Here is a 24,338-nt window from a genome sequence, read left to right as displayed (position 1 = left end):
TTTGCTCACTAGTGCTCATGTTCACTTCACTATACAAATCACACAAGCAAGTATTTTCTATTTTTTTAAAGCATGTCTTGCTTTTATTGTAAACGTACACAAAATTTTCATGCACATCCTTAGTAATGCAATCTATACTGCCAGATGTGGATACTGGAATGGGTTAAATTTTTACTGAGTTAACACCTGGGCATTCAGAAACTGATTTGCAATGAGCCATAACCTCCACTGAAGCCATCCTTCTCCATTTGCCCTCCCAGGACCCAGCCTGAGCGATGCGGTACTGCAAGAGGGCTGATGTAAATGAGAAATGGCATCTCATCAGAACCAAGAGTGTGTTTGCTTTAGCAGAGGAGGCCAACTGCTCACAGACCTCAGCTGGCACAGTGATGCTACTGTGCTCCCCAGAAGCATATGTTATACCTGGAAGGACTGACAAGGTAAAGGAGACAAGCGAGCATCACAAATTCTATTGTATCAAAGAATGAGGAGTACATGTGCATGCACACAGGAAAGAGAGAAAGCTGGCCAAGGCAGCCACTATTGCTCAGGCATCCTATACATAATTGATTCCCTGCCATTAAAATCTGTGCTCTAGAACCATTCTGAAAGCTGTGTCACCACAACGAGAGGACAACACGGAGCTGCACAGTGAAGGCAATCAGAGCAGAACACAGGCTTCACAGTGACAGCTAAAGGTAGAGATAGGTATCCTGAAGATAGAGGTAAAGACATGACTGGATCATTCAGCTCTGGTCCTGGATGCTGCAGGTGCAAAGCTCTGTTCCCAAATATCCCCCAACACAATGTCACAGTCAACCTGGAGACACAACAAGAGAAGAAATCAATGTGTTTGATGGTTTGAGCTTCTAAATAGAACTGCTTTAGATTATTATTTTCCTTAAAAAATACCAGCCTTGTTCTTACAAAGGTTTAGATGACTGCGATAAGCAAAGCTATATTTAGGCAAGCAATACTAAAACTGGAAGGAAACAAGATGGGAGCTATTGCTTCAGCCAAGCAGAAGCAACATCGCCAGAGAGCACTGTTTTTAAATCAGGAGATGTGGGGTAGGGCTGTTTTATTTCTAGCAAGAGCAAAGCTGCACTCCATCATGCCTCTTTAGTCCAATGTGTAATTAGAAAAAATGTTATGTGAATGGAGGTGTTCTTGTTCTGCATTTCTCAGCAGCAAGTATAAACTAGTTTCAATTTATTCTGGCTACCCTAGTACACACCTGTATTCTTGTTGCTGTCCAAGGGGAAAGAAGTTCATTGGTTTGAGTATGCACAGACCTGCCCTCTGCCAGCAGGGCTACATGCCTTAAGCCCTGCTTACGTGAGTATATACACACAAATCCTGACCTAACCCTAAAAAAAGTTCCTCACAAGAGTTTAATGTTCTTGACCCATTCATACATTTCAATCAAGACTTCCTAGTAGAGAGATAGCAAAACCCACTGCAAGTGATCCAATTATGTCCTAGAGGAAACATATGTTGAGAGTGATTGCTATAAAGGAAATGTCTAGCTATCACAGCCTGGGTAACTTTCAACTTGGGGCTGAAGGGACAAGGGCAGACCCTTGCTGTTGGTGCTTCTCCACAGTTGCCACATTTCTTTGCCCTCCAGTCTTTTGACCACCACAAATCCCACACAGTATCCCAGGAGGTGGCCAGTGAGGGGTGTGACAGCAGAGTCTGGTTCAGGAGAAAAGACATCAAAAGCTGCCAAAGCCCCTTTTCCCTAATTGTTATATACATATGAAACATTCAACCCCAAACTTTTTCTATAGCAAAGGCAGATGAGTACTTTAAAAAGTAGCAGCAGCAGTTACAGCTCCCTCCCCACCCCAATATAATAGATTGCTTAACAGGAAATTAGACTGTGATTTCCTTAAATGAAATAGAATACCCTGATTAGTAAACAATGCTTGGTTTAAAAACGAGGTGTTTCCTGCTCAATTTTCTTCAGTAATAATGAGGAATGCTGTAAGATGGTGATAGCACATAGTAATGTCAAGGAAAGCAAAACTCCCGATGTTACACAAGGAAACATTTGCTGAGGGGAGGGGCAGGAGGTGGGCTGATTTTCCTAAAACTTTTACATTTTTATTTCCTTCCTCCTCTCATGTGCATGTCTTCCTCTAATAGTTTCAAAATAAAGGGAGCAATCTGTATTCCAAACATATTGCATGAATAATTTTCTCTTATCACAGACCAGCCACGACTGTCCTTTGGTAGCTAGCAACAAACTACAGGAATTGCTCCAGCTCCTAGCTGGAGGAAGCATTAGGTTTATGAATATATTTTATCATTTTAAACTCAACTGCACTACAGCCTCTCTTTTGCACTGAGATACCAAAAGGAAGTAGTAGGTTCATCTGTATGTTGAAATAGGACAAAAGACACCACATTGCTCAATAATTTTAGATCTGTTCTGTCACACAGGGGACTGGTTTCTATGAGTATCCATTGGAATCAGGAATCTCTTTCCCGTGCTAACCCCTTTGCTTCTTAAACAATGTGCTTTCCTGGGAGCCAATGCGTGTCCCTGGGGGATTTCACTCTGCATTGGGCCTGAAATGCAAAATGGCGCTGGAGCCTCCTCTTTCACCCCCCTGCAGCTCCTCAGGATCTGTGCCACTGACCTCATTGATGCAGGTGCTCTCTGGCATTTTACTGGGAACAGAGAGGGGTGCCCCTGGACAGAAGGAATGGAAGGAAAGTGTGGCTGCCCTCACCTTCCCAGGAGGAAGAGCCAGGTTGTCATTGGTAGTGCCATCCCACTTTAGCAGCCCAGGACAGCAAAAGAAGAGGTACAGAGAGGGGAAGAAATGCATAATTCACTGATTTTTTTAGTTTAGTTTTAGTTTCAGTGCTGTCTACCATCTGAGTCATGATGCTGCCATGATATTAATGCATGTCTGTGAAACAACTGTCAAGTTCTCCCACTTGGGTAGTCCATAATGGTTCATTAGGAGACAACTTTTCATGGGGACCCTGGACCTGACAGCAGCCTGAGAAACAAACTGTTGTCAGTCCTGAAAGAAACAGTGATGACTTTCAGTTGTGTAGACCAGAACTGGTAACTTGTGTTACGGTAAGGATTCTTGGAATAAACAGCTCTATGTAGCTATATCAATAGTGGCCAAGAAACAGCTTTTTCCTGGACTGCAGTCCAGGAAAGCATCAAGAGTAATAGTAGCCATCATGTTTGATTAGTTACAAGTTGATACTGCATTTGTTTGTGCTAGTGAAATAAAAAAGAGCAAGACAGAGGGAAAGATTGACATCCATAGAAATTAGAGAGATAAGGCTGTCACGAAATCTAGCTACCCAAAGAGGGAGCACAGGCATATCCGCACTCAGTACTACCTACTTAAGGTACTAACGTTTTGCCTTACATTTACTTTCCAACTTCTGGGATCTTCCAATTACACTTTCCCTTAAATATACATGTCTTTCTCCTACCGCACTGTTATCTGAAAGACCTTTGTAATCCAAGAACTAACAACCATTTCAACAGAGCTATGCCATGAAACATGAGGCCTTTAACAGATCTGTGTAAGTGGTTTCAATTAGCTGGCAACTGTTACCATTGCTGGGAGTTAACATGGTATTCATTTAATAATAATAAAAAAATTAATAATTGTTTAGGTATGAATTAACTATCCAAGAAAAACTGTAATCCTTTGTCATTTTTGATGGATTATGGGCAAATCAAAGTTACCTTTCCTCACCAAACTTTTCTAGTGCTGTTGACAATACCATTCCTCTTCCTATTGCTCCAGCCAACATTTGGGGGTTTTATTTGATTCCTTGCCCTTAGCCACATCCAAACCATCTCCAAGTCATGACACTTATCTCTTCAGCATCTTCAAAATCCACCCTTTCAACTCCATTCTTAGAGTTCAATCCTTTACTCTATCTCTCACACATATCCTATTTTGATTACTACAGACTCCATTCCTTCTTTCTGGGTCCCCATGTGCACAAAGGCATACAAATCAAAGTGCTGCCAAGGAAATATGTGTTTTTTTGCCTGGAAGTTTGATCACCTCTTTTCTTTTGACTCCCACATCCCTTTCTTAGCTTCAGTGTTGGCTTCCCTCCAAAACCATAACAGATGTCAGCACCTTCCAAGCTCAACATAATGCTGTGTCCTTTTAATTTATCTTCCCCTTGTTAAGCTTTATCTCAACTTCTTACCCTCCTCTTCTTTCCTCCCAGTCCTCCTTCCTGCCAGGTTTTCAGAGTTTCCTTGTCTTTTGCCCCATATCACCTCTTCTGTTCAAATTTCCCCAAAAGTCCTGCTTTACCTCAACCTGAAGATCCACTTGCGTTCTGCTGCCTATGAAAATACATTGATTTTTAAGCTGTGAAGAGTAATATTATTTCTTTTTGCCTTACCAGTTGTCCAAGCTGCCATCCTCAAGTGTTTAGACAGTGCCAAGCATACAGTTGGCAGTCCTGCAAACACTTAACAGCAGTGACTTGGGCACAACACTGAAAACTGACTAAATGAAATGTTGGGGATACAGCAAACACATCTATCTCCAAAATGCTGTCAAATGCATGAAGCAAGCAAGTTGGAAGAAAAGAAGGAAAAGCACTTCACATGCATTTAGTTACAGAACTTTAGCTTCTATTTTTATGCAAAATTGCTGTTTCTCTTTCTAAAGAGTATGAATGTCATATCTACCTCTGCTGTTTATCTGGCAAAATTACTGCATATGTCATAGCAATTAATTTCTCTTCCATGTCCTGACTGCCCTTCTTCAGGTAGCCATTTATCTTTACACTGGTAAAATCTATGCTAAAGCCACTCTGGATTTACAGCACTGCAAGTGTTAACACAAGTCGAACCAAGGGAATGGAAGAATACAACTATGACTCAAAATAGGTACCCAACGCTTTAACAATTAACATTAATTTGCTGCAAGTCCAACTCAGAAGTTGGCTGTTTACATCAATATGTGCATGAACATATCCATGCATGTGGACATGCAGAATTAAGCCTCTCTGCCAGACTTCTGTAAGGCTGCTGCTTCTGTCTGTGAGTCATCACTAGGAGTCAGCCCTACACCAGAATAATTTTCAACTCTACCTTCCAAAGGCATTATAGTAAGAACTTCAGCCATTGTAGTAGAGAAAACCCCACGATTCTCAGTTTTATAGCTACTTAGAGTCTCAAAGGGGCAAACAAATGAGATTTGCTAAATGATCTATCTATTCTCCTAACTACTAGTGGGCACTTCCAAAACCCCTGCTAAATAGCTATCTTTAGGTACACAACTTAAGATACCTTAGATTTGAAAATCTGAGCCCATGTTCCAATATTACACCACTTCTATCCTTTTCTCAATATAGCTTTTCAAATCCTGTTAAGCTATAAGATTTAATGCCAAAGAGCCATCCACTCTTCTGACTACTGAAAGCCCATGCACGGTAGCATCCTTTACCCAAGCAAATAAAAAATTCTAGGGTAGTTCTTCAGCCTCTGATTGTGGCAAGAGATGAGTTAAACACTGCATGTGTTGCCAAAGGGGAGAAATGACATCAATCCCCCAGGTTTAAAACTTCAAGAGCTTTCAGTATTTCCTCTCTTAAGCATGAGGCAGCTGTTTCTCCTGGGAAGGTTTCTGGAAGACATCTGAGATGAATGCAGGAGGCTGGAATGTGGAATGGATGAATGAACGCCAGGACAAGACTTCCACTCTCAGGCAATACACCCAGATTTCATGGCCCTGCCAGCTGCTCAGTCTTCTGCACAAACACACACGCCCCCACCCAGCAAATTGGGAATACAGCTAATCCTCCTGTCAGGGGGCACAGTGCATCTTCCTCCAGGGGCTGATGGGCAAACACAGAGGGTGAACGGAAAGCAGCCTTGGCAAGGGCCCCACTCTGACACATCCTCACATGGTCACCCACTGCAGAGCAACCACCCAAGGCTTCCATTAGGAACATCACAGAGGGGACTTTTCAGTGAACTCGAGATAGCGAAGTCAGAACGCTCAGGCATAGAGTTTAGGCGTAGAGATATGTATCCCTGTGCGTACACGAAACACAGCTACACTATTAAAAATCCACAGTGCACATTCTCAGGTGCGTTTAGATTTAGGATTCTTTTTAAACATAGCTAGAATGACTTAGAAGGATAAAAGGCACAACTAGTGTTTTATTATAACAGTATGCCTCACGCTCTGAGCAGATACTACTGGGAAAGAGGGTTGTAAAAGCAAAGTATGTGCTTTATGGTAGTGGTGTGTTACTCTAGGTCATTTAGTTTCAGGGGAAAAAAGAAAACCTATGAAAGGATATGACTACGTGACTGGAAAATACAGTATTTAAACCAACAGGAACAACCGCTTCTAAACTTGTGCCCTAAAACGGGACTTAAACATTTGCTGCCCAGCTCAAGAAGCAGTGAGCTCGCTCTGCTCTGTGCGTACGCAGCAGCACTCCCCCTCTAACCCATCCCTACAGGGAAACAGTATGAATAGAGAGAGACTTTGTTAAAAGGGTTGTTAAAACAGATCATGCTGTGACAAATAATAAAAAAAAACCCAAGTCATTTTTTTTTCTTTTTTATATGGGTGGGAAAAAAAGAAATCTCTCCTACCTTTTTGTTCCTTTATATATACATATATGAATATTTAATCACTGCTTGTCAATTACAAAGAGTTTGATTTATGTGACACACCCATAGTCCAGAGTGGTCCAAAGAACAGGTCTCCTCCCTTATCCCCCTTCCTCACAGAAAAAAAGCCTTCATCAGAGGAATCTGATGTCAACTGCTGCCAGACACATATGCTAGGATTGAATGTTTAGGACTGATTTGAGTTGCTAAAACTGTAACTAAAGCAAGGCTTCACATTTTTTACCCCCTGCAAAGAAAAGCCTTCTTCCACATCTGACCTGATGGATTGTGCTGCCAGAAAGAGGGATGGAAGATCCAAAGAGCCCACTGGAGGCACGAAGATGGGAATGTGTACATAAAAATTACTTCATAAGAAATTGCCTCATTGTCTCATATAACACATGTAAGAAATTCCTCCTGTGGCTTTAATGATGGAGTGGGAAGCTAAAACCCATAGGAATTCCTCCCTCTATGTAACAGAAAGGCAAGATATGGGATCCAGTGATGAAGTGTTCCATTAACACTAGTGCTAGAGGAAATAAAGTGACTTAATTGTAAACTAATGACCTCATCCTAATGACCAAATTCTAAACAGAAAAGGCAAGAAAAAAACCCTACTTTTCAGTCATGCTGCCAACTTATAAATTAAGCAAATGATAGTGGAATATAATTATACTAATTAGTACTGATGCCATACAAACACTATTTATGGATATGCATTTACCCGATTTCTAACCCTAGAGCCCAAATCTGAAATAGTAGTTCAATCAGAGCACACTTTGGAAATTCAGTGTTATTGTTTATGCCATTGTGGATCTAATTTAATCAATACCATATTCTCATTAAATGCAAGGTCTGTCAAAGATATTACTTTCACAGGCCACACAAATGAACTCTATTGGATTCGTCTCATTACATTATTGCTTTGGGCTTGACTATGCATCATTAATAGAAACAATATACAAGTACGAGGCTCTATAGATCACCTTAAAACTACAAAGTCACACATGATTATGGTCATAAGTGATTGGACTGGTAAAAGCTGGCATCTGCAGTGACTGTCAGATATTCCTTGGCTCTTTTACACCAAAAAGGATATCTGAATTCCTGGTGACCTTCAGAATGACAAAAGGAAAGACGATAATGGAGAAGGGCTCCCTTTTTCCCAGATGCCACACTGCATGGGTTGATTTTTTTTTCCTGCTACCACTAGAGAAGCCTGAGAATGCCATTTCTTAACCTGAATTTAACCTACAGCTTTTCATGTTCCAGTCATGAAGGAAGGACTGTAGCACTGCTGTGCACTGGGTTTTAAGTGGTCAACATCAGGTATTTCTATCACAATATCCTGAAGTGATCAGCAAGCTCTATATCTTGAACTACTTGAAGAGTAGACTAATTTCTTCTCTTTTTCCTAATTAATACCAAGATGCATATTATGCACATGAAGACTATACCAACATTATTTAGCTTTGTAGGCTGCCTTCCTATTTTTTCATGCTTTTAAATATGACTGTACATTTGCATTTGCCATACCTACTACTGCTCTCTGTTAGTCTGCGTGCTGTTCAATGGCAGAGTATCATGTACGTGACACACGTGGGCCCGTCTGGTTTACATCCAAAATGACCGTGCATAGAAGAGCTGCCAAGAAAATTTTTTATTCACTTTGGTACGGTGTTAGGAGACATTATTAAAGTTTGCACTGCCTTGCCAGTATCCGTTCTCTTCAGTATGCACGCAGTTGCAAACCCCTAGCAACTTCATTGCCTTCATCAGGTTTTGTTTTGGTTTGTTTGTTTGTTTGTTTGTTTTTTCCCTTCTTTTTCTGCTCCTGAAACTGGCCAACAAGGTCTCTGATTGGCATTTAATTGATTAGTGGAAACATATATATGTATATATAAAGAGAGAGAGCACGCAGAAAAGAGCAGAAAATGCTTCCCGGTCTAAATTATTTTCTTGATGTTCCTGCCAACCATTTCCATGTAGAGTTCTTCACTGATTGTAATTGCTAGAAAATTGCATGTTTTTCCTTGTCCCTTTGGACAAATGGGCTGAAATTAGTGGTTGCACAGATCTGCAGCTGACTCATTACAACATAAAGCAGCTGACTGTAGGGCTTGGGGTTTTTTTGGATCTGTTATTTTAGGATGAAAATTGCTGAGTTGGCAGGTAGTCTGACCATATAAATCAAACAGCAACTGCATACTTTTAAAATGACATGGTGCATAATCAATTTAATATGTGATGTTCGAAGAAAAATAGCTTTATCGAGGAGGTATTGCTAACAAAAATCCAACCTATGGTATCTCTTAGGTCACTAAGGAAAAAGCCATGGGCCAGTATTTATAACCAGCCTGCCTTTTTTTTTGATTGCTTCTAGATGAACAACAGCACCAAACAAGACTGATATAAACAACAGAAAGGGACACTGGTATCTAATGGAGTTGTTCCTTTCATCAGCACTTGTAACATGAACATTATTAGAGTGCAAAACCAGCACAGATAGTTCTGCTCGGACTCTTTCTTTTAGATATTTCCTCCAGTTTGCAGCAAGAAGTCATGACTATCTCTGCACCACTATCCCCCAAGTCTTTTGTTTCCCAGGCTGCTTTTTTTTAATGCCTTATGGAGAAGCAAGAGGCCTGGAGGAAAGGTGCATTGTTCCCTTCTTCCCTGCGGTGGAGTGGCAGAGACTGCAACTTCTCTTTCTGGGGGCATCCTGAGAAGAGGACTTGAGGGGAGCCCTGTTCATGGAGTTGAGGTGTCATATCACACTAAGGAGTCAAGTCTTAGGACAAGTTCACAACACTCTATGCATAGGGAAAATTCAAGCCTCTCTTTCACACAGGGTACTCTAGGGCAGAAATGGCATAAATTGTCTTAGGGTGGTTGCTTTAGGAGGCTGGAGTAGGTGATCGTGAGAATCAATGCACTTCAAGACTATACTCAATTTTGTCAGTTATGGATGTCAAGACACTTTCTGAGGATGTGAATTTTTGGATGGAAAGGTATAAAAGATAAGGGGACCAGGCTGTGGGACTGCACAATGGGACCGCAGCTCTTTCACCACCATTGTCTGGAATGGCTCACATCCAGTAGGACTCATGAAGCTCCCAACATATTTCTCGATATCTGGCCCTGTATTCAACACCTGATTAATGGAATTGCTTACCCTCATGTTGTAAAAAGAGCAAAATTCTGGTCATATATAAATTGAATATATGTTTTCTATTCAGTTATTCCTTAGGTCTTGACAAACATAACTGGAAAAATTAAACTAAAATATTATTTTTTGAGTATAACTCAAGTTGTCAAGGTGATCTAAAATTTGCCAAAGAGCAGAGAGTTAATATATGGTGAAAATTTTTTTCAACAACTGTTTTTAGAAAACAGAACTGATAGATTAAAAATACTGGGGACCAGTTCTTTTACTTTTTATTAATCATACATTATGGGAAACACAGAGCCAGATATAAGACAATACAAAATTAGCTTCTCATCATGAAGACACTGAGGTAGTGTTCAGTGCATCCCACTTGGGTTTGAAGATCAGAAGTATCAAAACTGAAGAGATTAGATACAACCTATTTCTTGAATTCAAATATTGGAGCACAGAAACAACAAAAATCCCACAGTTGTCAGTTTATTTGACTGAAAAACTGCAAAGGTTTAGGGGAGGAGGAAGAAAAATCAAAGGGGTCCAAGATTACTGATAGGAACAGGGCCTGAATTAAAAGGGACAAAACCAAAACGGATAGATTTTGAGTTTTAAAATATGTTCTGGAGTAATTTATTTCTTTCTAACATTGATTTAACAGTAACAGGTAAACGTTCAAATATATGAAGGTGGTTATTGGGAGTCTCCTGGAAAAGCACAGCATATTGGGAAAAAAAAGTAGAAAAAGGAAACTAACAACCTACTTAGTTTTAATAAGTTATTTTAATCTAACATCTGCTGTAAAAAAAATAAAATGAAAAATCTTCACTTTTAAACAAATGAAAGTCCTCCTGAGAATCAACCATTTGCTTTCATTCTCCGGAGAGCCTCATAAAAAGGCACAAAAAATGTTTTAATGAGGAAAAAAGGTTTCTTTCTAAAGTGTATTTCCCACTTTGGCATTCATTTTTAGTGCAGGTAATGGACATAAAACAAATTAAATGTTTAGGAAATGGCTTCTAAAAATAAACTCTTTCTATATAATTTTCTACCTTTTTTTTTGGCATCAACAACACCATTCTCTATTAACCAGTATCAAAATATTTTTAATATAAGTGGCTTCATTCATACTCTAAAAGGAAGATTTAAGGGAAAATTTTCCAAATGCTGTGGGAATAGAGCTCTGACTAATTTAATGAAAAATTTATAGCTAGTAGCCTTTAGAATGGTTTGATGATGGATCCCCTGAATGGGATGTGACTATTGACATGCCACTGATACCCAGGCAAACAACTGTCACTGCACACAAATTCTAAGTTTGTACAAAAGCCACTGATTTCTCTAATTCTTTCTACAGCACTGAACAGTATTGGCTTTTAAAACCATATTATCTTGTCATAGCATTTGCTTTGCAATATCTATTGCCACTAATAATATGCACCATAAAAAAAAAAAACCTGAATTGGTAAAATTAATAAACTTTAGGAATCAAATGCATGCATATCTTGTTCTTAGAACTGCTTTGATCTTGGTTATTTTAAATCAAAACTTCTTAAAGAGAGAGTAAGCAGTACCTGTTGATTAACATTTGCTGACTCTATGAAGTGAAATGGAAATTACCACGCATTTGTCACAAACTTGACACTCCAGTTCTAGGACTGTAATTAAACCTGTTATTTAAATTACACTTGCTCAGTGAATGAGCTCAGTTTCTGCCCAGTCTACAGGACCAGACACGTATGTGCATATGCAAGAAAGCAGTTGGCTCTTGCTCATCTAGGTGGAGAACATTTTTCTCGAAGTTCAAAGGAGAAACTCAGGCAAATCATACTTGTCATACCTGCTTTTAGATGAGATTTGTGTCCCCCCCCATCACACTGATCATAGATGCAGAATTCTTATTTGTTACAGCTCTAATTCAACATTCGTGGACTTCTCAAAACCTCTCAATTGAGTTCTTAAGATTTCTGGATTCAGCAGAAACAGTTTCACAGTAACTGAGTGTGTATATCCAAACCCATATATTCAGACATAGCCATTTATTACAAAGGGAAGAATTGCAACTATCATGTTGCATGAGTACCTCTAGTGGATCCACTTGATTTTCATACCTTTCCATCTACAATTACTATTACTTTCTAGACTACAGCAGATAAATTTCTTGCTCTTGGAGGATGAATTTTCCAAAGTTCAAACATTTGGGAGAACTATGAAAAACTAAATGGTATTTTCATGATTTCTGCTATTTCTTAAAAAAAAAAAAAAAAAAAAAAGTTTTATCACCAAATACCTAGCAAGAGAAGAAAAGTGTTTGATACCAAAATATTATTTAAGGAACAATACAACACAACTTTCAGTTTGCTGGTGAAAAAGAGATCTTGTCTTGAGTCTCAGATTTCAAACATATATAGTGGTGCAGCATACAGGCCAACCATACAGCAAAATGTTTCATCAAAGTTGCACAGATGAAAATGCCCCATGGGATATTCTCATCGAACAGACTCAAGTAAGGCAGCTCAGAAAATGCTTGAGGGAAGCAGTCTCTGTCAGAAGCTCAGCATGGTGTGTTTGCGACTTTCTCAAGGCTGTTCTCACCCACACTAAAGACTGTGAATTTTCCACTCCTTTTCCTTGAAAACTGGGTTTTAAAAGATCTGAAAGGAACGTATCCATGCAGTTTAAAAGATGTGGTTTTTTTGCTGAGAGGAGACTGTCTGGGTCAGTGATTTCAAGGGGGAAGAGGCGAGGGGAGAGGGAAGGAAAAAGTTCTCAGGGTCCCTCCTCTTTCTTCTTTAAGAGCCTCAGATTGTGGCTGCCTCTAAGAGGAAGGCATTTCCTGACTTCAGTCCATGAATTGAGAGAATAAAAATATCCACATAAACTGAAAAGTGTAACCCAGTTGGATAGGTACCCCAGTTTCTTAGGCCTTGAAGGAAGTGGTAGGAAGTAGCTCTCCCTCCTTTTTTCATCACTATCATTATAAAAAGCTGGGAAGGGTGGAATAGGGAATAAGGGATGGGAAAGGAAGACTGAAGCTATTCTTGCATACACCAAGGAGCACATACAATCTATGTGAGGAATTATAGTGTCATGGCAAACATCCCAGCATCAGACAGGGGACTTATAGTATCAGGGGGAAAAAAAACCCCACAACAACATAAAAAATTGACCAAAACTGATGTATGAAAACCCATCAGGTTTAACTACTTCATCTTTTCAGTCAATGAGCTGATTTCAGTCAATGAGCTGCAAATAACGAACCTTGTATTTTTTTTGTTTGGTAAAACAAAACAGGTCTAAATCATCACACTGTTTTAAACAGAATGAGAACTTTTTTTAAAAAAAAAGTATTATTAACTAGTAAATTTCTGATATATGTTGCGATAGAGCAATCTGAAGCAATATTTTTGCTCTCAAAAGAAAAAAAAGGACTACATCTAAAAATTTACAAAGTAAACAACAACAACAAAGTGATGAGGAAATTTAAAAGCACTGGCATAGGGAAAAAGAAAAAAATCCAACAAAACAGATTTTCAGCTATGCTTTGAAATTAGATGGTGAACAGATGCTTCAGGAAGATAAAGGAGGGCTCCTTTGAGGCAGCACAAGTTTTCAGCAGCCTTTAGTAGGCCCAAAAGGCCTCTGATGCTAGATGAGAGAGGTGAGATCAGACAAAAGCCGTGTGAAAGCAAGGTGACTGAAAATGAGGGACTTGCAGGAGAAAGATAAATCTTTTGAGAGATTTGCCACACATCTGTCCTGTTTCTGTAGAACCACCTGCTTCCTACTACTACCTCCTACTACTTCTATTATAGCAAAGAAGTAGATAGAGGGTCTTTGTGTTCCTCTGGCTTAACTGTCTGTGTTTCCATCATCTCCACCCTGACAGCTCCTTGTTCTCCACAGTTACACAGGAATCATATCAGAAAGGCCCTTTTTTGTCAGCTGCACATGACCTTTGCACGAAGCATTCCTTCTCTTACTTTTCATTATAACATCACATTGCAAATAACGAACCTTATTGCTAAAAGATAACCAACGGCAAAGAAATGCTTGGAAGAAGCAACCTGAGTCTATTCAGCTGTTTGCAGAAGGTGGATTTTATAATTAGCTCAGAGTGAAAAATCCCCTTTATTAGTATATTGATCTTGTTGAATTGTATTCATCTTTTTCACATCATTTTATAGTGTGCTATTCCTTTACCAATCATTCAATTATAACACAGTGAGATTACTGGAATTTAATCTAGACACTTAACACAAGATTTCTTTCCTCTTCCCCTTCATACAGGGAATATAGAAGACTTTGGGCTACATGCTATACAAATCAATATGATTGCTCAACCCAGATTATTCTGTATTCTACTCAACGTGACAGGTTTTCACCTTGCATCCTGAGCCCCTGGGTCCCAGAGTCTTTAACCATTGTCCAGGAGAATGGACTACTAAGGTGGATTTTATCTGCATTCTGCATGAATTTGAAGGGACTGCTTTCAAGATTAGAGTCAAGCCAACCACAAATTTGTTCAATAAACACACTCTATCTTTTATAAAATATTTCAGTTTGCCAGCAACAGAACTGATGGCAAAAGTTTGCATTTTCTGGGGCAGTATTCTATTTTTTTTTAAGTATTAATAATTTTTGTCTAAAAAAAAAAACAAACTGGCAAAGAAAGGTGAAAAAAGGGATGGAAAGGGACAGAAAACAAGAAAAAAAATGTTTTGATTAATTTATTATTTAATATTTTTAGTTTGTGAATTTGTAATGCTTCCCAGATTTACACTTTCCATCCTACTTTAAGAACGAAAAATGTGTTGAAATACTACAATTCTCTCTGTATTAAAAGATTACTTTTCTACCATGACCAGTCAGAAAAAATCCTTTCCAAGTTCAGAGAGCTCTAAGGGCTTGTGCCTATGTGACAACAAGACATTCATTCAAACCTTGCTTTATTTTGGGGCACTGGTTAGGAGGATCAGTGTTTCCAGTTCCCCTCATTTATTGACTACTTCTCTCCCAGTGTTTTTTGGAAGGACCCCTCAGGGCTCACACTGCCAGCTTATCTTTCTGTTTTCCAAGGGAACCCTAACCCTTGGCTTTCCTTCAGTCCTTCACCTTGGCGAAAGTTTTAGGTAAGTGTGCCATCACATCTTTCAAATAAAGATGCCAACCACACCTAAGGGTGGCTAGATGTGACATGTTAAATGCAGTTGAGGAGTTGTAAAGGGCTGGGCAGGAATTAATACAAGCTATGACTTCACTCATTAAACCAACACCAAGGAACGACCAGTATGTGTGGTGACTTTGCAACAAAACAATTTGGAGAGAAATCTAAATGAAGTCCAAAGGCAGGATATGTCTGAGAAGGCAGATAAGATGAACCGATAAGAGGGACAGCATGACATCTTGTTCTCTGCTTCAGTTTCAAATGCAACACGTGACTGTAGGGGGATGGGTGCTCAGATGATGTTTCATCCCTGCATCTCTGAAAATAAAGCATGGAAACAGAGAAGATGACAGTTCCTTTTTTTTTTTTTTTTTTTTTTTTTTTTTGCTTTGTGCTGCAATGATAGAAGGTATTGCAAGGTTCCTAATGAGGTAAAAATTATTTATATGAAGGATGGGTTACCTTCACTGAAGACAGCACAGAGACAGCACAGATATTCAGTATCTGTGTGGGATCACAACTCTTCTTTGTACAGGAATTGCTGTTTAACAGTTAAAAAAGCACACACACAAGTGATAGTATGTCTTCTCACTAAGAAATGTCTGCTGCAGCTATGAGAAATTACTTATCCCAGCACTTTCTTGCATGTAAATGTCTAACATTTTAAGCACAATCACCCTGTGCAATATGTAAATTAAGAACAGCATCATTTTCCAGTAATTACCAGAAACATACATATTTTCCAACAAGGTGACATTATGTCATGAATTCCCTTGTCAAGAGGAAAAAAAAAAGACAAAACTTATCATACTTGTTTGAGAAGTTGAAGTGATAGATTTGTCATGAGGGTAATCATCTATAAAAAAAATCCACTATTATCAACTTCCTGAATTTCTGAAAAGGGATTAATTTTCTGCCTGAGTTAATAATGAACATTTTTCTTCTATTCTTCATCTTCAGTTATTTTCTCTTTTAGGTTCACTTATCTCTAACTACTGAACTCAAGAAATAAAAAATAGGCAACATCCTCTTTTGAAGTAATGGCTTGGAAGACTATTGAATGAAGAGGCAAAAGATGGATTTTGAAGATACATGTTAGAAATCCTTGTGACAGCTGCAGGTTTTTCACAGGGGACCTGCACTGCCAGTTTAGTAAAGGTATTGGGGAAACTAAGTTCATCCTGTGACAGAAGTAAGTGGGGAACAGTAAATTATCTATTTATTTTCACAGATAAAACTCACAATAAAAGGAATGAAATCACAGAAATAATGAGAGCAATGGCACTACAACATGCAATTCATGTTGCAGGAATTAGTCTAGAGTGATGGTTCAAGCACATTTTAAACCTAAAATACCCCATGTTAAAACAGCTCATGCAGATGCTTGAAGCCTCACAAACCCTTCTGCCCATGTGCAGCTCCCAGCCTGCCGAAGCCTCCCTTGGGGCACCGACTGACTGTTCTGCGCTCTCTAGGTATCGAGTGACAGCCACACTGGGGGGAATGGCCCAAAATGCTTTCCCTATGGTACATTAGGGCCTGAGGCTCCCCTGACGCTCTCAGAGTCTCAGTGTTTTGAACTGCTGGCATCCCTGCTCTTTGGCAGAGCTAAGAAATGGGGCATTTCTAGAGGAGAAAGGAGGAAGACATGGGATTTGCACTTTAATTTTCTGTTGCATTGCCTTGTCACCCCTACCTTATATTATCCAAAAAAATGAGCCCTCATATCATCAGCCTGTGGAAACACAGGAAAGAAGATCCCTTACAGACAGGAGATGGAAGGAGCAGGATTTTCTTCTTTACTTTTGAGTAGGATGGAAAGACAACCTCCCCAAATTCATTCTTACCTCATCCCTTGCTCAACCTTTTCTGCCACTCCAGGCAAAAAACATACGAACAATAGCTGTTGGAGGTGATTGCCTGATGCTAATGGGCGTGCTTTTGCAAGGTTACTGCCTAAGCACATTCAGATCACTCGGGTCCTGGCATGAGTCTCTGGGCAAATCAATAAGTCTGACTTCTAGGAGGAGATTTCTGAAAGATATGCCTCAGCAACTCCCGCACACTAGGATTCACATCCAGGTACAGGTTTCTGACATTAATTGGTTCCATGCTGTCTCACTGGGATGCTGTCCAAACACAGCTTCTTGCTCTAACTTGCTGTGCTAAAGTGAGCACATGGGATTTGAGAGATTACTCTCTTAGATTCTAGCTTGTTGGTCTGAAGCCAAAATTCAGACAACACCAATGAAGTCCCAAAACTAAGCAATTTTAGTACACAAGGTTGCCTCTGTTGTGGAGCTGATAAAGTACAGACCCTCTGTAATTTATTTCTATGCTGTTTCCAAAGTGATGGGGCAGTGGAAAGGATAGTGTGACAATATGCTTTTATTTTTTATGAAGTCAACAGTCCATGTGGAAGTTCCCTTAGTTAAGCCAATACAGGGGCTTTCCTCTGCAGATGAAGCTCCTGGGTTCCCTGCTTAGGAAGCAGAGAGAGTTTTCAGTAGCAAATTCTCATTGCAGTGTTGTGTGAATTAAGTGCATGGCTGGAGGAGGAGTAGAGGCTTCAACATCTGGTATTAATGGCATCAAATCATGTCATAGGTCTGCAGAACAATTTTATTCACTAGGTGATTTTTTGACACTGATTGCTCTAACACAGAGTTACCAAGAAGCCCAGCTATCCCTAGGCAGCATCCTGGAAGTAAATACTCACAGCTGTTTCTAGAATTTTGCATAGTGGGTATTGAAATGGATGCTCTGGTTAACATAGAAAACAGGGAGAAAGAACAAAGCATGAAATCAAATTCAATCAATCCCTTGAATTTGTTTATGCAACCCATTGTTACTGCTCACAGAACAGCTTTGGCAGGCAAAGGCCACGACAAAATGTGGCCTCAGTTTATACAGAGCGATTTTTCCCATCTGCCATTTTCGTTGTCAGTTGTTTTATATTGATTTCTCTCCATACAGTTCCAAGTTTAACCGGGGCACAGCTGCATTGATCCAAGAAAGCTGAAGTAATTTGTCTCTTCTAGTGAAGCAGAAATGGGGCAGGAGATGGTACCCATCACTGTTTTTCTGGTAGGAATACATTAGAAGCTCTTTCCCATAGCACTGATGTAGATTAAGCCTGCATTTATGGCTTTTCATACAAATATTTCTGGTAAATTCATTTTATCTCTGGCAAGCGAGATGAAATTCACACTGAAGAGCATGTTCTCAAGTAATTCCTTCCTGCACATGGGAATGAGCTGACTCAGCACATGAATTATGGAATCACAACTATGTAGTGCCTTTAGATTTATAATATAAAGGAGATTTTTCATTAACTATAAGCGGCATTGCTTGGGCTCTACAATAAAGGGTTTTAACCTGAATCTACCCGGAGCCCCACTTTATTTATTTACTGAACTGGCCCACGGGATGTGCCCTACAGGCCATTCTTGGTGGTCCCAAGCGCCCATTCATTTCTATGGGGTCCCTTCTTCAAAACCCTTCTGGTCACTGCACAGTTGTGAAAGAGAAACTGTAAGCAGCAAATGTAATTGTGGCAACAGAGCATCTGTCATACATGAAGAAAGCAGAGGAGCAGAGGTTGCTGACCTTAGTAAAACAGTCTGAGAGGGAGACCTGCTAGCACCTAGAAGAAGGCAGAAAACTATTCAAGTTAAAAACATCTCTCTGTAAGATGACCACAAAGGTATTAAAATTAAAGAGTCGTTGAAGCAGTGAGGTTCGGGGCTGCCAGCCTAACTACCAGTAAGGCTCATAAAGTTCCTCTTATTCCTTTTGTTTCTATGGTAGCTGTAGCCCTGACATGAAAAATTCTCAGTGGCACAGGAGTACTACAGATACATTACAAAAAAGTAAATGATAGGAATCATTGTATACTGTCAAGGAATTAATTTGTCTGAATTTTAAGGGTTTTCAATGAGAAGGTTCCACCACAACATTAGATGCTGTTACAAAGTGTGATCGCTTCTATTCATAGCCATCACTGAAGTCGAATGAAATCCAGTGGGTTTTATTTACCAGCAAAGCTTCATCACAGATAAAGCATCAACTGCAAGAAACCTGCAATTCTTATTTGCTAATGAACATTGTTAAATTATTGTGTGACAGGAAGAATATGCTCAGGGAATACTCCCACTGAACATTTCATCCTCCCTGGAATAAGTTTTTTGCGAGATAAGTCATAATACATATAATATGCCAATTGCCTAACCTATTGGGAAAGAGCAGGTACACAAACAACTTACTGCAAATATGAGAGAACCTGCTGACAGGCACAGACATGGCTTAAATGCCATTTCCAATCAGAGCATTCTAGCTAAAGGCCAGGCAAGCAGCCTGATTGTATAATATTTGGAAATTGTCCTCTTGCAGTTGACAGCAAAGACTGACAATGGTAAGTCACCTCTTACAACATCTGAAACAAAAATTCAGGAATTAGTCAAAATGACCAGCAGACAACCACAGAAAAAAGAAGCTCAACAAGTAACTGATAGGAGCCAGAAATGACTGATACTAGCTGAAAAATGCAAAGTATGTGTGTATCTTTGTAACATGGAATGCCAAACTTGAAGCATGCCATCAATGAAAGGCATGGAGCGACCCACATTTTAAAGGTCTAAAGACTAACCTGATTCATTCTTCCAGCTAGAAACTTCTCATTTATTGATTATAAGAGTCAACTGATATTTCTTTGGAAGAGGTTAAGAGCATGATTCACATTTTCATTTTGCTGAGCACCCAATCAGAATGTCCTTCCCTTCTCCCATTTGGATGGTGGTCATCAGACACAGCTTCTCCATCTGCTCCCAAACTCCCAAACCAAGCTGTCAAAGCTCTTCCCACTAGCTAAGCATATAAGAAAACAGCTCCAACAGTTTCCAAGGAGAGAGTGATAGACAGGATGTTGAGTGGTAAATGAGGATATTTGGAATGCATCTGTGGACATACACTTTGTCATTTGCTACTCAGCACATCTCCAGCTCAGAGGAATGGATTCTCTTACCCAGCAGCAGCTGTTATTGTTTGGATTGTAAATAGTCATAAGCCATATGGTGTGGCAGAAGAAAAAAACTTCACACTTTCTCACATGGACAAATATTATTATTGCAAAGCATAAACACATCAATATATATATGTCTTTTCTCTGGGGAAGCATATAACCTTCAACCCAATTCTAAAAAAATTATCAGCTTCCAGATGAGCAGATTACCTGTAAAGATGGGTTTTGTTTTTATAGTATTTGGACGAATCTGATGTAAAACAAATGCAGGTGTGTAGTAGATACAGTGCTTTCAGTTCTATAGGTGGGATGAAAAAGAAATGCAAAATATAAATCGAGGTAGTAAAGTGGGAGTGAAAATTAGGAAGAAGGGAGAAAAAAAGATTCTCTATGCAACTACTACAGAAAAATATATTTCAATATCTTTTGCTATCTACTACTTAACTACATAAAAAGCAGCAGAATGGTGGCTTATCACACAAGCAGTTTCTTCACACACATGAATTTGAACTTTCCACCTGGTCAGTAATAGGTGAAGCATTTCAGATGTTGGTGGGCTGTATGCAGACAAGAACATGCCTCTCAGAAATGGTGGGACCTCTGCTTGGCAAGGGAAGGTGGCTACAATCACTGTTTCCAAGACTTGGAACATGGAGAAGATGCAGCCCATTCCCTTGCTGTGCCCGAGCTTACAAATCAGACTTTCCCCCCTCTACACCCAAAACTGCAGATGACATGTTGAGTTCAGAAGAAGGGTTTCTTTCTTTTTAAACCACTATTTCATCAATGTTCATGTTTAAAACCTACTACTGCTTTTATTTATGGTGCCTCTAAAGCACTTTTTAGCTTCTATTTTATTGTTAGTACTTTAATTAAAAGGACGTGTGATCACTCCATTGTATGGTGAAGCTGGCAACACACATAGTTAGAGTTTTGCAAAGCCAAGTTTCTGAACTACATCCCCAAAATCTTAGCAGAGTGACACTGCACTTGCCAATAGCAGATGCTGGCACATCTTATTCCTATGATTAGACATACCCCATGAACCTGTGTCCTGTCTGTTAAGAGTTCTTTTGTTATACTCTCCTCTCAGCCCATTTCAAACACTGCATTGACACTACCTGGCACACCACAATAGCTCTGAATTTATACAAAGAAGACCCCCTTCACTAAGGGATTTTATTGGTGACTAACTGCACCGCAGATGAAGTGATCCAGCAGATGATGAGGACGGTAGGGCAGCCCTGAGCCCACAAGAGGGATGCTCGGGCTCAGGACACCAGCAGCCACAAAGGGAAGTCAAGAGACCTTCCACATTCATCAGCCCATGCTGAGAGCCAATGTTCAAACCTGACCTATAGATGCAAAAAGAGGCAGCAAATCAGTTACACGTCCTCTTCTGATACCTTTAGTCACATTCTGCTTATTATGTATTTCTTTACCGAAACTCAAAACTGGAATTGAGTTAAGCAAAATGCCTGTGATCAGGAGAACGGATCCGCTACTGTCTTTGAAGCATTGCATGCCCCTAAGTGTTTTCTTCTTTTGATCTTCGACAGGGGACGTGGCTCAGCCCAATGATCCAATACAGAGCAGCTATCCTGACTCACTCTCACCAAGCTGGCTGGGTAACCCCATCCTCAGGACACACGGGGAACCAGCTCACCAGCTTCCAGCATCAAGATACTCTGCAGAGTGACTGAGAATCCCCTCCAGATCTCAGCTTGGCACAGCAGCAAACCTTGCTAACAATGTGGACGCTGGCATATCTTCTTTGTGACAATCAGCTGGCTTCTTCCACAGGAATGTGATGCATTTGATGGCTTATTTTGAAATGAAAACCAATATTTCCAAGAACCTTTCTTTTAAAACCCTTCCTGAAAATTACAGTGGTCACACAACCATAAACCTATTTTTCAAAAATAATTTTTGCTCCTTTGGACTTTTTATATTATTAAGCTGTGTTCAAGTGCAAAAAACAATGGAGAAGGCTGCATTGTCCTACAAGCAATGCTCTGTGAAAGGAAAAGATTAGGACACATGGATGCTTATTTAAAAATTTAATTTCAAGAGATGGCAAATCCCATCGACAGATGTTTTCATTGCATCTTCTTCATGTAGCATTTCTAAATCTCAGCTTTGAGCACAGGGCTCTGCTCTTGGCAGAGAGGTCTCACTCAAGAAGAAAGTATAGTCAGGTGAAGATGGAAGTGCTATTGTTCTGGGAGAAAGGCAGTAAAAAGAAATTCAGTCACTGCAAAAAAAGAGAACAAACTGAGCTGCTCTCTTAGTTTTATTTTTAAAGAAACATTTAAACCAGTTAGCAAATCATGAAGGAGACACGTTCCTGAAGCCGCCACTAGACACAAGCTCACCTGAAATATCTAAACTGCAAAGGTAACTTCCAGACATGAGAACCCACTCCATATATATGTTCAGACAACCACGGAAGTTGTCTTTACCCACAGAACTCATGGTTTACAACCAGATTGCATGATCACGGCCTAAAAGTTCAACAGCACGATCATTTCCACTTGCAAACCTGCTGTCATGAGTTAATGGTGTTTATACAAATCATATATACAAGATAGCAAAATGAAGAACTTCATAGCTTGCAAATTTGAACTAACTACACAGAAAAAGATTAGGTTAACTCTCACATCTCTAAAATGTAGGTTATGTATCCTGTATTTTCAGCAGTTGGACAGCCAAGCAGTTACTTACTTGCCTTTTTTAAAACAAGGAAATACAAACGAGTCTTCACAAATTTGGGCAGGTTTTATAATAATCACTCTCACTCAACTGCAGTGCTGCCTATGGAGGAAAGACCTAGAGATAGCTGAAACAGTGTCTTCAACGACTAAATACAGCAATGCAGTAAGAATCATAGCACCCCTGCGAAGGAGAAGAAAATCACTGACATTTTAAAAATATGGAAACGCAAAGATTTTGTGGGGGTACCTTACCACATGAAAAAAGTGCAGTTCACTTTGTAAGCAAGTGTAGTAAAATTGGTTCTATGGTGGCTTCCTCAAACCCATCTAAGGCTGCCTGTGGCAGTGCCTGAGATGATAAGCCAGACACACTGATTATAAGCTTTACCAGCTAGATCACACTGCCTTTCCCTCTCAGAAAAAAAAGTGTTCCTTTAGTTACCTCAGAAAATCTCTGGTTGATTTTTTCTTTTCATCAGGCTAATATGAATGTTCTGATTACCATCAGCAACAAGAGAAGGCACAATAAAATTTACTTGTCCTAACCTGCAGCTATGCATACGGTCACCTCCCTATAGTTAAGCAGCATTATTTTGTCTGGCCTTTTTAACCTTTTGGGCAAAACTTCAACTTAAAACAAAACAACTTATCTTTTTGGGTGAAATCAATAATTCAATGACTGAGGTATTATTTGCATTTTGATGGGGAAAAAAAAAAAAAAGAGAAAAAGAAACAAAAGAAAATGGCTACTTAGAGAACATTCAGAATACAGTTATACAGAGAATACAGTTCCCAGAAAGAGAGTAATCATAACTAGTCATTTAAAAGTTTCCCCCCTCTGAAATTAAATTGGGTGTTGATTTTATTTTTTCCTTTTTATTTTAAGTAAAAAAAACCCCTGTTTTAAATATCTAGATAGCAATACCACAATTGATTTTGAAAATCTAGGTTACTATTACGTTAAAAGCAGCTGCTTAGAAAAAATGCATTCATTTAATGAGCTGACATGTTTCCCTTTCAGAATAAGTCAGATGAACTAACTGTGAATCAGATTTGTATCTCAATATTAAAAGAGAAATCACATTCCACTTCCCCGTGGAACACGACAGCAAGCATGCTTGTTACTGTCTCACCCCTTCTTTAATTGTTACATTATGTTTTCCACTTAATAAAAAACATATAACCCTGCAGTCAGAATACCAAAATCACTTCCATCTTAGTTTTCAGAAACTGCTGAATAAAACTCGGAACAAAAATAATCCTTCCTTCCCCACTCACACGGTTTACTCACCATCACTTTATTCCAAAACTCAGTTTCACTTGAAAAATGATCCATAACAATGAAATTATTTCTTCCTTGTCAAAAGTCTCACTCCAATCATTTAAATTACTGAACGAAGAAAAGGAAACATTGTGCTCCACAGAGTACTCTAAACACACACTGTTGTTTTTGCTGATGCAATGAGGCTTCTAAGCAAACGAGTTTGCAAGCAAGCTGGGTAGTGGCATTCTCCTTATGATTCAAAAGTAAAGTATGCCTCAGCTAACTGAATGCTTGCACAACGTATAATAAAGGAGCTCAAGGATTCATACATGTCTCTAACATAATCATTTGTAAAACTTCAACTCATATT

At 39.4% G+C, this 24,338-nt stretch overlaps 1 protein-coding gene across 1 annotated transcript in view; it reads right to left on the bottom strand.

Moving 5' to 3' along the window:
- SASH1 (SAM and SH3 domain containing 1) overlaps positions 1 to 24,114 on the bottom strand; it is a 191,902-nt gene extending 167,788 nt beyond the window's left edge. Inside the window, exon 1 of the mRNA XM_082049784.1 lies at positions 23,996 to 24,114. Within this exon, the coding sequence (XP_081905910.1) occupies positions 23,996 to 24,040 (45 nt within the window). The 5' untranslated portion in view covers positions 24,041 to 24,114. The remainder of the gene's footprint in view (positions 1 to 23,995) is intronic.
- Between the last annotated feature and the right edge of the window lie 224 nt (positions 24,115 to 24,338).

The sequence above is a fragment of the Streptopelia decaocto genome, assembly GCF_964273445.1.
Source record: "Streptopelia decaocto genome assembly, chromosome: 3".
Lineage (NCBI taxonomy): Eukaryota > Metazoa > Chordata > Aves > Columbiformes > Columbidae > Streptopelia > Streptopelia decaocto.
This window is presented reverse-complemented; position numbering and strand designations above follow the sequence as displayed.